General features: G+C 37.0%; 1 protein-coding gene across 12 annotated transcripts in view; it reads left to right on the forward strand.

Annotated features, from left to right (window-relative positions):
* CLIP1 (CAP-Gly domain containing linker protein 1) overlaps positions 1 to 14,797 on the forward strand; it is a 59,314-nt gene that overhangs the window by 20,151 nt on the left and 24,366 nt on the right. For 4 of the 12 annotated variants that reach the window (XM_033008184.2, XM_033008185.2, XM_033008186.2 and 1 more), the window contains exons 7-16: positions 1,525 to 1,585; positions 2,719 to 2,751; positions 6,952 to 7,056; positions 8,582 to 9,526; positions 10,837 to 10,953; positions 11,927 to 11,984; positions 12,227 to 12,310; positions 13,354 to 13,510; positions 14,158 to 14,323; positions 14,414 to 14,629. In XM_033008184.2, the coding sequence (XP_032864075.2) occupies positions 1,525 to 1,585; positions 2,719 to 2,751; positions 6,952 to 7,056; positions 8,582 to 9,526; positions 10,837 to 10,953; positions 11,927 to 11,984; positions 12,227 to 12,310; positions 13,354 to 13,510; positions 14,158 to 14,323; positions 14,414 to 14,629 (1,942 nt within the window). The remainder of the gene's footprint in view (positions 1 to 1,524; positions 1,586 to 2,718; positions 2,752 to 6,951; positions 7,057 to 8,581; positions 9,527 to 10,836; positions 10,954 to 11,926; positions 11,985 to 12,226; positions 12,311 to 13,353; positions 13,511 to 14,157; positions 14,324 to 14,413; positions 14,630 to 14,797) is intronic. The other 8 variants (XM_033008188.2, XM_033008189.2, XM_042805207.1 and 5 more) reach the window with 6 other exon arrangements.

A 14,797-nucleotide genomic window follows, 5' to 3' on the forward strand; every position in this document is an offset into this window, starting at 1 on the left:
GGATTTAAAATGCTTTTGAAAAGCAAGAGACTGTTCAGAAACCCATTGTGAGTCTGCCCTGTAGGCTTGTGTGCGCCCCTGAAATCAGTCAGATGTCAACTTCTCTGAAAGGCCTCCCTAAAACTAGAAATCAGAGATGAGAAAATGCAGTGGTAAACCCTGGGCAATTCCTTTAAAATTTTCATGTTGCCTTTTTCTGGGACCCACTCTAACTGAATTTTCCAACCAAGCAGTAGAGATAGGTCAGGAATTATTTGTATATTCTCTATGAAATATTGCAGTGGGTTTTTAAATTTAAACAGAAAAAAAAAAAAAAAGGCAGCTTTGCAGCACCTCCAGTCCCTGGCTGTGAACCTGCTTTTGCTGAATGCCAGGTCAGTGGGGGTCTGTTTTACCGCAATCCTCCATGGCCTTGAGCTCACCTTCAGCGTGTTGCTAGGCAGCATGGCAGCGCCGCTGTGCGCCTGCTGCCCATTCACCGAAGTGACGTCCTACAGCAGGAAAACATTTCACAGCTTCAGCAGTGTAATACTTCTCTTTCCCCCCTAACCACTCTGGGCTTATTTATTTTGAAAGTTCTCTGTAATATGTATTCAAGTCAGTCTCCAGTGACTTGAAGTCAAATAATCTCTAATCCTGTTTCCCAAAGCACAGTGGTGAGACCTACTTCCAGTAATAAATTCTTATTGTCCTTTTATTTTAGACATCCATCACTTGTAACTCCCTTTGCAATGATTTCTACATCTGTCAGCCAAGCTGTGGGCACCAGCAATGTATATAGTTCAAAGGAAAGAAGACATGCTTGTCCCTTCCTTTGCAGCATTTTACAGTGTTGAAAGGATCAAGGGGAAAAGGATGAGATCTGGTCCCTTGTTCATTGGGGTATACCAGAGTCAGGGGAGGGAAGAAATAACTTTTTACATATTTTATTTTAAGTCAGATAATAGCTTTTCATTTCTGTCTTCTCAAAACTCCCCTATGGGCAAGGCAGGTCAACGTTCTTGCTTGCTTTCCCATTCTGCCTCTTGTGGTTCATCTTGACACCTAACATGTTTGTCTATGCTAGAGTTTTGATGCAAGTTGACCAGCACACTTCTAGAAGGCCCATGGGTAGCTTGGATGTGTCCTACTTTTCTGACTGTTTCTTAGGTGAATAGTAGAATATACAGAATGTGAGATCAAACTGTTCGTTTGTCACCTCTTTTGAGGATGTGCAGAAGAGTGAAAGAATGAGAGAATCAGTGATCACTTAAAAGTTTTCTTTTTAACTTATCAGACATGCAACAAAATATTTTCTTTACAGATCTGCAGGACGACTGATGCCCTAATTTGTCAGTGGTTGTATTTTTAAGACAGCAGCTTTCCTTCTCTCCGATGCTTCCTGCAAGAGGTTTTGCCTGATGTTTCTTGCAGTTTGATGGTACAATCAGAATGATGTCACTGTAGTTCTGACTTCCACTGAAAAGTGAGCTTGAAAGCATTTTCTTTCAAAGTTATCTGAATTTTAATTAATTGTCCCCACAGGAAAGTTGAAGATCTTCAGTTCCGTGTGGAAGAAGAATCCATTACCAAAGGAGACCTAGAGGTAAAATATCTCCAGCTTTGTAAACAGGATATATAGTAGGACACAGAAATGCAGTCCAGATTAAGTGTGCTGCTCTCTAGAAGAGAAAGGCAGGAATCATTAATAGGTGCAACACCAGGCCTGTGCAAAGCACATAAAAGCGATTCCCAGTTCTGCAGTTCTTGAGCAAGTTACCCATCCTGAAACTGCAGGATTGCACCCTTAATTCAGTTACACACTTTAGAAAGGGTTGTACTGTGAAATGGCTGTAGTTGTTCTGAGTAATTAAATTAATTCAGAGAAAACTCTACTTTTTGATACTTTATTTATATCTTACCAATGTTTCTGAAATTGCTTAAAAGTAACCACCACCAAAAAATCATTTTGAAATTATGAAATTGCAAGTTAATATTTATGCCTTTGAAAATTAATATTGAAGACTAGTCCTCTTTGTCTTCAATTTTTTGAATAATCTCTGTGCTTTCCTTAGGGAAGTTTGATTAGCAAATAATGTTTTGTCCTGAGGGTTATTGTACACAAAATCTAAACAGCAATTAATGTGTGCAATTTTTGTATTTTTATTGATTTTATAACTATAATGTTGGGATAAAACATAGTATGCTATTACACAATCAGAATAAGGAACTTTGAATAAGGTTTACTCTTAGATATTTGAATTCTGCCAATTTTTATCCCAAATTTAAAATTAAAAAGCAAGGTACTTTTTATTTATTCTACTTTGTTGTTTAATGAGAAAAATGTTAGAACTTCTTGCACAGCATAAAGTACAAACTTAATAAACTCGTGTTCCTGTAAACCGGTTATGATCAAGGTGCTAGCCTTATGAAAATTATTCATTTCATATAACATTTCTTTTATTTTAGTCTTCCATTCATTTTAAGATACCTATCTAGACTCTTCATAGAATGCTCCTTTTATTGTTTAGTCCATGGAAAATTTTAATTTTTTATTTTATGTTAAATCAGTCGACAGTCATGACAAACCATCTTAAAGACTCTGGTTTGTCAAGCTGCATAACTTAAAGAGTTTAAGCTGAATTCAAGATAATGAAACTGTTGTTTATGTTGGAATGATAGTGCTAAGTCTGCAGGTGAAATATTTTTGTTTGTTTGTTTTTTTAATTTTACTGATAGCGAAAGAGGCAGATTTCGGAAGACCCAGAAAATGTAAGAGGGCACTTAAATGTGCAGAGACATCCCATGTTAACAGATTGTGTGCAGAAAATGCTTATACTTATTCACTAACTGCATAATCTGTTATTGAAACATTGACTCTAGTATTTGTGTGCATGTTGCTTTCAGAGCAATTACAACATTTTTCAAAAAGAATGTGTGTAATGACTAAACGTTGTAATACCCATTAACTGAAGAGAGGGCGAATGTGTCATTAGAATTCTTAGGGTCAAAAATTTTGCAACTAATTGAAGAGTGTAGGAGCTTGTAGAAAAAGACTGTCCAGGATCTTTAAATGTCTTTCATTTAAATGTAGGATTTTAGTTGCTTTCTTCACAAAATTCTGCGTGCTTTCCTATGAGCTCCTACTGCTGTTCAATAGATGCAGTATGCAAGTAGCCGATTAATTTTTCTGAGGAAAAAAAAATCGGTATGTTCCCTACCTCCCCTTACTTGTTCTGTTTTTTTTTGGCATGAAGTGCTTAAGGGGAAATATGATTAAAAATATCCGAGGAATTAGGGTGCAAAGGTGTCTGTTTTTACTGTATCTTCATGTAGCTTTTCTTTGAATTATGTAGGAAAAAATATGCTACTGGATAATAGGAATTGTCTTACAAGACGTTTAAGCAGCCCTCTTGCTTCCATGGCTCAGAATAGTGGAATTTAAAAGCCCTCTCTCTGATTGGACTCAGGAAAATTTATCCCAGGCTGCCTCCTCTGCTGCATCCCCAGCCCAGATAGGAAGTTCTCAAGACTAAAACTGGTTTCCTGCTGTGCGTTCTTAGGTGGTCCTTTTGCGAAGCTACTTCAGCGATCTGGGTCTCCTCTATGCTTCCAATCGGGCTCACGGTGTGTTAGAAGTAAATCTGCATGTGCCCTTCCTTTCTCTTGTTTTGTGCACTCCTTGTTTAATCCTATCTTTACTCCCAATTCCCCTACTCTATTTTTTCCATAAAAAATTGACATCTTCACTCTCTAAAGGAGAGAAGTGGGTGATCACTTAGTTTCTAGGCTAATGCTTCATAATCTCAGTTGTGTTCTGTGATTGTTATCCCAGCACGAAGGGAGTGAAGGTCATCTTGCTGCTATCCTGGAACTGATTATCAGCATTTATGGCTTCAGCACAATTTCACAGTTTGACCTATAGATGGATAACCTAACAGTAACGTTTATTTTGAAATGAAAGAGTAGCTAGAATGTGCAAGTGCTGAAAACAGCTGGTGACTGGTCTCTGAAGTTTATTTAAGTGGAATTCCTTAAGGTTCAAGGCAGAGTAAGGCTTGTCCCATTTCCCTATCGCTCTGAAGCTTTGGAGAAGGTGAAGATGCTTCCTTTGTTGTTGTTGGGTGGGGTTTTTTGATTCTCTGTCTTTCTTTTCCATCCAAGTTAAGGTTTACAATCAAATTATATTCTTATTTTTCTACTCTGTTATTCTCAGTTTACTGTGCTCTGGGTTTTCTCAGAGAGAAACATAATCATTTAGACATTTGTCTCTAGATGATCTGCAGAGAAATCAGTGTGATTCAAAATTTTGCAGTGACTTTTACCTCAGGGAAACTGGAGCATGTCCCTCAGAAATCAGACTTCTTTGAAGAATAATCCCTCATGTCATAAATGGGGGAAAAGGTGTCTAGCAAAGACCTCTGGAAGTTTAGGGATTTTTTTGATCTTTTATTTCCATTTTGGTAAGATTTTAACTTATTTGCCTTTGTAATATATAAGAGATGGGATTAAATAAAACCCCCAGTAATCAGTGATCATATATCTGATCTTTGCAGTAGTAAAGCAATGTCTACCAAATTAATGATCTGTTTTGTGTTTTAGGGAACATAGAAAAACTTAAGATAGCATATTTTGCAAAGTTGTGCAGAGAGAATTCTGCAACTATCAGGTTTGGGGTTTCTTGGTTTTCAGTAGATCCCTATGTTGAATTAGAGCAAGGAAGGTATGAATGTTCAGCTTTTAAAAATAAATTACTTTTCAGGCTTACAATTTTGTTGTGGATCAGAACTAATACTAACCTGTCTCAGAGAGGGGACTGAATTATAGCCACTTATAAAATACTGTTATTTCCCTTAGAATAGTTAGTTCCATTTTCAAAAGCTGTGGGAGGCAAAAACAGTAATCTGTGTGCTCATGGTTTTTTTTTTTTCCTGATATACAGTGAAGATCTTCCACTGATAGAGAAACAAATCTGCTATGGCATTTCAAAAAATAAACTAGTCTATGAAGCAACTTTTAGTGTTTGTGGATTTTAGTATTTTGGACCTACTAACTACATAGTAAGAGCCAGCTGTTTTCGGCTGGAAAAATGTTTAAAAATTAAACTGCCAGATGTCTGCATGCTTTTGGGAAAGAATATAACTTGATGCTGTTGGAAGGAATACTGTGTTTGGAGAACAGGCCTGAAGGAAAACAAGAGAAGAGGCTCATCCTCATCCCGCTTGTTCTGCAGAGACTACATAAGATCTTTAACTGCTGCAGCTGGTTTGGAGGCAGTACTAATCAGCTTGTCACCCTATAAATAACACAGTTCTGTAGGGATTTTTAAATATCATATTGCAAAGATCAGAGAAGCAACAGCATCCTGCCAGCTGTGTGCACACTGCTGCACTGTGACTTTGGCATCAGTGTGGCTTTGGAATTATTCACACATCTTCCTGCCTATTTCGATCCTTTCAATCCAGGGCTCAGAGGGCAGCTGTTTGGGTTGCAGGACTCTCTTCTGTTAATAGTAGTTCAGAGAGTTTGGGGGTTACTGTGTTACTTTGTTCTGCAGTAAATGAACTGTGACACTTAAACTGTGTGGAGAACTTTCATTGAGACTGATGGATGCATCTCCTTCAGTTAATAAACACGTCTTCAACTTCATTCAGTCATTGATTCTCATCCACCTGATTCTCAAAGTGGGCAAGCCCTGAAAAGATCCTCTTTTTGGAAAAGACACAGTGAAGCAACAGCAGACGTCCATAATCCTTATAATTTGGATTGTTTAGTAAATTTAAACTAACAGTCACCTGTCAAGATTGACACAATACTCATATCTCAACACTTCAGAAATAAGCATGGCACCTGGTTCTTACCTCTTTTATATTTCTTTTTTTTCTTCCCCTCCTTGTCCCCACTTCAGAGGTGTGGGGTAAATTTGAACTAGCTTCTGGACTTCACCTGCATCTCTCAAACTTCAAGCTCTCTTGCAGACCTCTGGGAGTATCTGGGTATCAAGTCAGAATATCCAATATTCTGTGTTCTTGATAAAAATTCTACCTCTTTGTAACTAAAAGGCAGGAGGTACTTGCTCACTTAGTTTCATTTGCTTCCTTCTTCTCTTCAGGAATTTATTAAAATTACAAAGATCCTACTTTTTTTTTCCCCCCTTACTTCCACATCTTATTCAACATACTTAGACTTCAGTAACTGTAGACCAACCAGACTGATTCAATTTTTTTACCTGGTTTGGGAGAATCTTACTTGTTGCTTGCTTCCTTCCTAGAAGATGAGGAAGGGAAAAAACTAGAAGGGTTCTGCAGTTATAGACAACCATTTTATTTATTTCTATTCAAATAATACTTACCATAGTGACAAATGAACCTTAATGTTCCCAGGTCTTGGACAAAAGGATTTTTGTGGCTGAGACTTGAGATACAGCTACTATTTAAAAAAAAAAAAAAAAAAAAAAAAAATTTAAAAAGTCTTGTTTTGTCACATGAGTTTCAGTGGTGAATTTTTGTCCCCTGGTTAATAACTAAATCATACATAAAATAAGCCCAGTACATCCAAGAAAAAGTTAGTGGGATCACAAGGAAAGGGACTTATCATCCTGTTAGAACAGATGTAGATATATATATACACATACATATTTTTTACATAACTATTCTAATTTGTGCTGAAAACTTCATGTACTGATAAATAACTTCTACTTGGCTGCATGAAACTTTTTTGTTCATATTTCTTTGTTTGTGATTTTTTTTTTTTTTTTTACATTTTTTATTTTTTTTACACGTCAGTCCATTTACACTTTCAGTCCATCTTTCTCATCCGTAGCATTTCCCTGTTCATTTTATCCACTGCATCTTCTCTGCTCATCATTGGTAGAAGATTCTGGCAGCACGGCCTGCATGTGGCTCCCTCCTCTTGTGCTGGCATGTGATGGTGGCACCGTTGTGTTCTCTTCCTTTCCCTTTTTACTAACAGACGCAGACCAAACTGGAGCATGCCCGCATTAAGGAGCTTGAACAGAGCCTGCTCTTTGAAAAGACCAAAGCTGACAAACTCCAGAGGGAGTTAGAAGACACTAGGGTAATGGTTTTCACTATTTAAATAACAAAACTGATTTGTGTTGTGGAAGATTTCTGATGACACAGTCTGCTGGGTATAACACATGCTGAAACAGATCCCTGCTCTTGCCATGAACAGTACCTGCTACAGATATAGCTGCAACACTTTAAAAATTAGCATTAAGTTTGGGCTTCAGTGTTGTGTGTGTGTGTATGTATGCCTGTATATGTATACTCATTTCTGCAGGAAAATTCAGGTAAGATGTCTTAAAACTGCAAAATTAATCCTGGAGTCCAAGTCAAAAGTAGGAAATGGGACCATGAATTGACATAAAGGAATGTTCAGTGGTTCATTTCTAGAGGTAGCAAAGATCATTAAATCCAAAAAAAGTAAGATTGACTGTGCCAATGCTTTTAACACAAATTTAGTGTTTGAGGCTTGGTTTCTGAGGTCTTAAATAGTTGTTGTACTACTTGCTTTGCTAAATCATGATTTTCTGTGACTCTTTAGTTCTTTTTTTTCCACCCTTGATGATACCTTTCATGGATATCCCAGTAACATTAGTAATACTGTTGCATGTCAAAATATTACTGGACATACATTGTCCGAAGTCAGAACTTCAGCAGATGTCAGTTCTTAAGGATAGATATTTTTATATATATATTCATTCATGCTCACACCTGCAGCTTTTCTTGAAGGTGAGGTAGGGATTAATACTATAAAACCAAGAATGTACTCTACAATACTCTACTTTTAAAAAGCAATTGCAGGTAAGTAATATCTTTTTCAGGATGTTGATATAAGGAGGTTGAAACAGTAACTTCCTAATTGGAAATAATTGTGGTAGCTTTGCATGTTTTTCCATACCACAAGCTGCTTCAACAGTCAGTGGAAAGCTCAGATAAAGTGAGGACACTTTTTCAGAGAGCATGATGGAGTGGATATAGAAGGAGTTTCAAAGGATTTGTAGGCTAAAAATGTGTTTGTATTTTTCTCTGACAGTCTTAGAGCTGGCATGAGATGAATTTGGAAGCAATTATTTCAAGAAATAAAGACCTCAGGGTTCTGTCTTTTTCAGTCTGCTTTAAAATGGTTCTGAGAACCATTTTGTTAAACATTGATAATATACATAAGTGTGATTTCTAAGTATCTCAGCAAGTCATTATTTCTAGATAACTTCAGAAAACTTAATTTAAATAAGTTTCCCCTTTAGAAAGAATGTAATATGCATGTAATAGAAAAATGTGGGCACTTTTTTAAAAAGCAATAATTCATACATAAATGAAACAACAGTTGGTCTTGTTTCACAGCCTTCCATGTAAAAGCAGCATTTGCTTTTACTCTCAGGTTTCTTTAGAATTTCCATAGAAATAGAAGTTGACAGTGAAACTCAAAAGCTATTGCAATCCAAAATGCTGGTAAGAATACACTGATGATGTTAGTTTGCAACACTTGGTGGTTTCTTTTCAGTGAGGCCTAAGTGTCTTTGTATTAAACATATCTTTTATAATTCTTTCTTCTTTCCTTAAAATGCCATTAATCATAGGTGGCCACGGTATCTGAAAAATCTCGCATCATGGAACTAGAAAGAGATCTAGCATTGCGGGTGAAAGAAGTAGCTGAGCTTCGAGGGAGATTAGAGTCTAGTAAACACATCGATGATGTGGACACTTCTCTTTCATTGTTACAAGAAATAAGTTCTTTGCAAGAAAAAATGGCAGCAGTTAGCAAAGAACATCAGAATGAGATGAATTCACTGAAAGAGAAGTTTGGAATTAGTGAAGAAGCATTGCAGAAAGAGATCAAATCACTTTCAGCTTCAAATGAGAGAATGGCAAAAGAAAATGAATCCTTGAAAACTAAGCTTGATCATGCCAACAAGGAGAATTCAGATGTAATAGAGCTGTGGAAGTCGAAGCTGGAATCCGCAATTGCCTCCCATCAGCAAGCAATGGAAGAACTAAAAGTTTCTTTCAGCAAAGGCGTAGGGGCTCAGACTGCAGAATTTGCAGAGTTAAAGACTCAGATTGAGAAGATTAAATTAGACTATGAAAATGAAATATCGAATTTAAAACTAAAGCAGGAAAATGAAAAATCCCATCATTTAAAAGAGATTGAATCACTGAAAGCAAAACTGCTGGCAGTCACAGAGGAGAAAGAGCAAAACCTGGAAAGCCTGAAGACCAAACTGGAAAGTGTGGAAGATCAGCATCTAGTAGAAATGGAAGACACTTTAAACAAATTACAGGAAGCTGAAATAAAGGTAAAGGAGCTAGAGGTACTGCAAGCCAAGTACAATGAACAAACCAAAGTTATTGATAGTCTTACACCACAGATCAAAGCTGCTGAAGAAAAGCTTTTGGACCTTGCTGCACTTCAGAAAGCCAATTCTGAAGGTAAATTGGAAATCCAGAAACTTAGCAAGCAGCTTGAGGCAGCTGAGAAACAAATTCAGAATTTAGAGACTGAAAAGGTTGATGGAAATAGCAAGGTTTGTATCAACATCCATCCTTTTATTTTTATTTTGGTTTTATTTTACATTTGTACTGTTCTAATCTGCTATAGCAAATACATCACAGAAAAAAATAGTTTTATTGAATGCATATCATAGTACCATCTGAGGAGGTTTAGAGAAAGGGTTCACTGTCTCTAAAGAGGTTTCTAGTGCTTGGTCTGCACCACGAAGCAAAACAAAAAAAAATTCTTTCTGCGTTTTCTTGCTGCAAGCTTCAGCATGCCTCTGCTGAAAGCTTTATGTTACGGGAAAGTTAGTTTGGCATATCTGGGAGAAGAATCCACGTATCTTTAACCTTTGGTGGTGGAGGTATTCAGACAAAAAGTGACTTGAGGCTCAATGGGGAAATGTTTCCTCTGCACCTTCACTATCTTGCCTCTCATCAAACAAGGTGATGGAAGAGGCTATTAAAAACAAAAGAAAGCAAAAAAGATCCCGGTGGAAATTTTCTTTAAGACAAGGGTATGCGGTGATGTTGCTAGGCACTGTTTCACAGCATTTGTGAAGCACAGGCTGTAATGTGATACATTTTACCAAGATTTGTCTTGGTTTTGGATGAAATGTCTCTTTAAAGTTGATAGAATGGCATTCAGTACTTGAAAATTGTTCTGCTGCTGCAGCTAGGGATAAAGCTGCTAAGATACCATTTCATTTTGGGGGCCCCCCACATCCCCAATCTATGTATGACCTGACAAGCCGGAGCTCTAATTGTAAGAGTAGTGGGAAAGTAACTGGAAATAGCTTTCCTAAACCCTTCGCAGATGGTTCTAAGATACCAGATTTCTATAGACCTTTGCCTCTATTTCTGAGGTCATGCTGGGTTTCTGCACTACCCCTGGGTGTGGTACAGAGCCTTTTGAAAAATTACATCCTCGTAGGTGTATTGGTCTGAATAGCCAGTTGAAACATAAATGCTAAATTTATCAGATAAAAAAGTTAAAACAATAAAGAAGCAAAACCGATGCTGTAAATTTGGAAGTTTTGAATATACTCAAAAATGTCTGCCATTAAATAATGTTTTCATCATTAATTCCAGGAGAACTAAATTTTAATTATTTCAACTATATTCCGAGATGCAATTAGTACTGTGATGTAGTTATCAGTGGAAATCAGCTTCGCTCAGTTAATACATCACACTTTTTTCCTCCAGTTTTTTTTTTTTATTATTTTTCATCTTACAGTGGTTTTAATATTATGGTTATTTCTTTCAGATTCAATTTTTAATTTTACTATTTTTTCATTCATGTTTGTAATTTTATTTTACTCCATTTCATCATCTCTGTTAGGCTAGTAATCTGGCCAAAGAACTGCAGGGCAAAGAGCAAAAGCTTCTTGACCTTGAGAAAAACTTGAGTGCAGTAAATCAAGTTAAAGATTCATTGGAAAAGGAACTTCAAGTTTTGGTGAGTAATACCCAGAAATTTTTACTTTATCCTTTGGATTTTGGTTTTCATGGTGAGAGTGTAACTGAAATCTGAGGACCAACTCTGAGCGAAAAAGAAGGGAAGGGTTCATGGCTGACAGGATCCATCTCAGAATGAAAGGAGCATTTCACCTCAGTTCTGCGTTATCAGGTGTTTTGTCTAAATGGAACTCATCTGTTTATGGATTTTAGATAAAATATTAAACCAAATCAAAAGCAGCATGTAGCTTAAATTTAGACAACTCATTAAGGAACACATGGCTCTTTATTATAACTGTTGTACAAATTAATATTCACTATACACGTGTCTTGCAAATGGTTTTTGAAGACATTTTTCACCTGATTTCTCATTTTGCAAATTTAATTAAGTTTGCAAGTATTCTGTAGTTGGGTGGGATTCTCCTGAGTTAGTAACAAAAAGATATGCTTTTAGATTTCACTGTCCCTGTCACAAAATCCTTCCATGGCCATAGTAAATATTTTCAGTTGGTGGAAGAGTCTCAATTCTTACCTTCCTCAGTATCCTCCCTTTTCGTCACAGTCTAGCATCTCTTCCTGCTGGTAAAGCTGGGAGACACTGGTTTGAGATTGATCACAAGGTTGCAGATGTCCACTGCGCAGCCGGTGAGCAGCGTGGATAGCTTCTTGCCTTGAGAAGCCCAGAAATCGCGTTTCCCACACTGGACTCTGTGGCTGTGGTTCTGTTGCTGTAGTAGCTGATGGAGAAGTTATTCTGAAAGTTTAGGGACTTGCTTGCAACCAAGGCAAGGGAAAATCTTGCTTTATGTTGCCGAATATATCTATGCTAAACTGTAGTTCAGAAACTTCAGATCTATTTATGATAGGAGTGAAGACTGTTCTATTTTGTACTTGAAAAAACCCTAATATAAATTCAGTGGTTGAATTATACTGCTATGACCAAACCTTACCTTAGGTTTTTATCCATTTTTCAGAAAGAAAAGTTTACTAGTGCAGCTGATGAAGCAGAAAATGTTCAACAAACTATGCAAGGTATGTCTGCTGCTAAACTAAGCAAAGAACTAAAAAGCTGCAGAAGATAAATGCTGCAAAATAAAGGGTTTTTTCTTATGTGCTTTTAAATTGACACCTGGTGGTACAGCAGTTTCAGCAGCTATGGAAGGGACAGGATTATTTGCAGCCTCTCTACCAAAGAGTATCATACCTTGCAAGTAGGTGGAATTGTCTGCATCTAAGTAGTTACTAACTTTGTTTTCAAAATTTTGCTTGCATAGAAACGATAAAAAAACTAAACCAAAAAGAAGAGCAGTTTGCACTCATGTCTTCAGAATTGGAACAGCTGAAGTCTAGTTTGACTGGTAAGGAAGTAATAAAATGGATTATTTTGAAAAATGCAGCAGCTTTGTGCTTTCATGTGCTTCCTGCTCAGCTCGCCACAGCATAGTATCTAATGCTTTCACAAATGCATATGCCTTCAAAAGAAAGCCCTTTTTCTAGGCAGAAAACAGCTTTTGTGGCACTATGTATAGCAACACAGCAGGGTGATGATAATGTTGAGGAAATAGTGCAGTGAGGCAGAAGACTTCCTGGCTGAGTGTATTCCAAATCAATACTTAAATTCCTGATTGATGTTGCAACAAAAGGATGCTGTGGTGATGGTCAGATACCAGACAAAGGCTTGGGGGCCATCCTGAAGCATTACAAACATAAGGTAGTTAATTCACAGAAGCCTTGTCTATAAGTAGTGTTTTCTTTTTAAGGACATCAAAAAGACCGTACACTAGTCAGGTTGTCTCTTTCTCCTTATCTCATAGGAGGGAGTCTTGCCGTATCTTTCTAGTTGTACATGTCAATTTAAAACCAACATAGAAAGAAATTAAGAATGATTATGTACCCAGTAAGCAAGACTTTCAAGGCACTGTTGGCACTGTAGAAGTCATCCCAGGGCTGCTCTTGACCTTGGTGGCAGTGCCTCCTCTGGCCTGAGTAATTTTTTCACTGTAGCTTCATGTTGCTTGCATTGTTTGTCTTCCGCTGCTCTACTAAATAGCTGGTGAGTTGTCTCACCTGTAAGATGTGCATATCTCTCTTACTATGTTGCTTGATTACCTGCTGGTATGGGTAGAACTCATCCACTTCTCATGGCCTGAAGTTGTGACTCACTTCTGAAAGAAAAATTTCTTGACTAGTTGCTCTTTTACTATTTCTGAAGAATTCTTAACCATTTGCTACGGTTAACAGTTCAAAGTTCAAACAATCATAATTTTTTACTTTAAAGAGGTAATTTGCAAGGTCTGTAGCATGAATATTGCTCTGTTTATAGTTCTTTACTATCTTCTAGCTAGTCTGTGCATACCTTTTCTCTTAAATTCACTAGACTAACAACCTTTGTCTTGCTCAGTGATGGAGAAGAAGTTGAAGGAGCGAGAAGAGAGAGAACAGCAACTGATTGAATCTAAAGCCAAACTTGAAAATGATATTGCAGAGATCATGAAGTCTTCAGGAGACAGCTCTGCCCAGCTTACAAAAATGAATGATGAGCTCCGACTAAAAGAAAGGTATTCAGTCAGAATGGCAGAATGTTTTCACATGAATTCTTTAGTCCTGCACTCCCAGCTTCCCATTTTATCTTTGTGTAAATATCTGAACAAGATGCTCCTGAGTGTCACATTGATATGACAAGTGAACTTATTCTATCAAACTAAATTAATCAAAACAGTTTCCTCAGGGTGTTTTCAAGAGCATCTAATATTTATAATTCTAAAATTCTTATGTTACATGCTTCTCATTGCCCATAGTAAATGACCTTTTAAAAATCTAGAGTGTTTTGTGATTGTGCTTCATGATTATTTGTTTACCTGATAAGCTTGGTTTATTTAGATACATAAAAGACTTGGGTCACATTTTTGTCTAGCAAGAGAAAATGTGTTTTGTTTCAAGTAAAGATTGTATGCAGAATAGTTGTTCTTTACCTTTACCAGACTGGGGGCAAAGTAACTGGCAGCTGTGTCACTCTGCACACAAGTGAGTGCTCAGTCCCACTGTGTAGATTTAATTTACCAGAACATTCTCTGTATGTTAAATAATTAAATCTCTTTCTAAATGCTTGGACACAACATAGAACTTCAGTATAATTTAGAGTCTTTCATCTCTGTGCTTGTTGTGCTGTCAGCAAAAGTAATGTTCTTTTATTTGGTCTTTCTAGGCAGTTGGAGCAAATACAACTTGAGCTTACAAAGGCAAATGAAAAGGCTGTTCAGCTTCAGGAAAATGTGGAGCAAACAACACAGAAAGCTGAGCAGAGTCAGCAAGAAACTCTCAAGATACATCAAGCAGAACTGAAAAATATGCAGGATCAACTAACGGACATGGTAGGAACAACTTTAAAAAGCACTATCTACGTGCAGAATATTGTACCACTGCTTCTTTAACTGTGTTCCAATTGTTTTATCTTCTATCAGAAAGGGCAAATCGAAACTAGCCAAAATCAGTATAAGGATCTTCAGGCAAAGTATGAAAAAGAAACTTCTGAGATGATCACTAAACATGATGCAGCTATCAAAGGGTTTAAGCAGAACTTGCTGGATGCAGAAGAGGCACTGAAAAATGCACAAAGGAAAAACGATGAGTTAGAAACACAGGCTGAGGAGCTGAAAAAGCAAGCAGAACAGGCCAAAGTATGTATACTTTGTTACTATGCATTAGTTTAAAGTTTAAATCTTCCTGCTTCAGTGAATCGCTGTTTTTTGCCTGGCTTCATCATTTCATACTAAAATTTTTTCAGTGTTTCTTTTTTTGAACTTTTCCAGGGTAGATTAATGTTGATTAGTGAGGAGAAGCATACA

The sequence above is a fragment of the Tyto alba genome, unplaced genomic scaffold (assembly GCF_018691265.1).
Source record: "Tyto alba isolate M040663 unplaced genomic scaffold, T.alba_DEE_v4.0 Super-Scaffold_44, whole genome shotgun sequence".
NCBI classification, from domain to species: domain Eukaryota; kingdom Metazoa; phylum Chordata; class Aves; order Strigiformes; family Tytonidae; genus Tyto; species Tyto alba.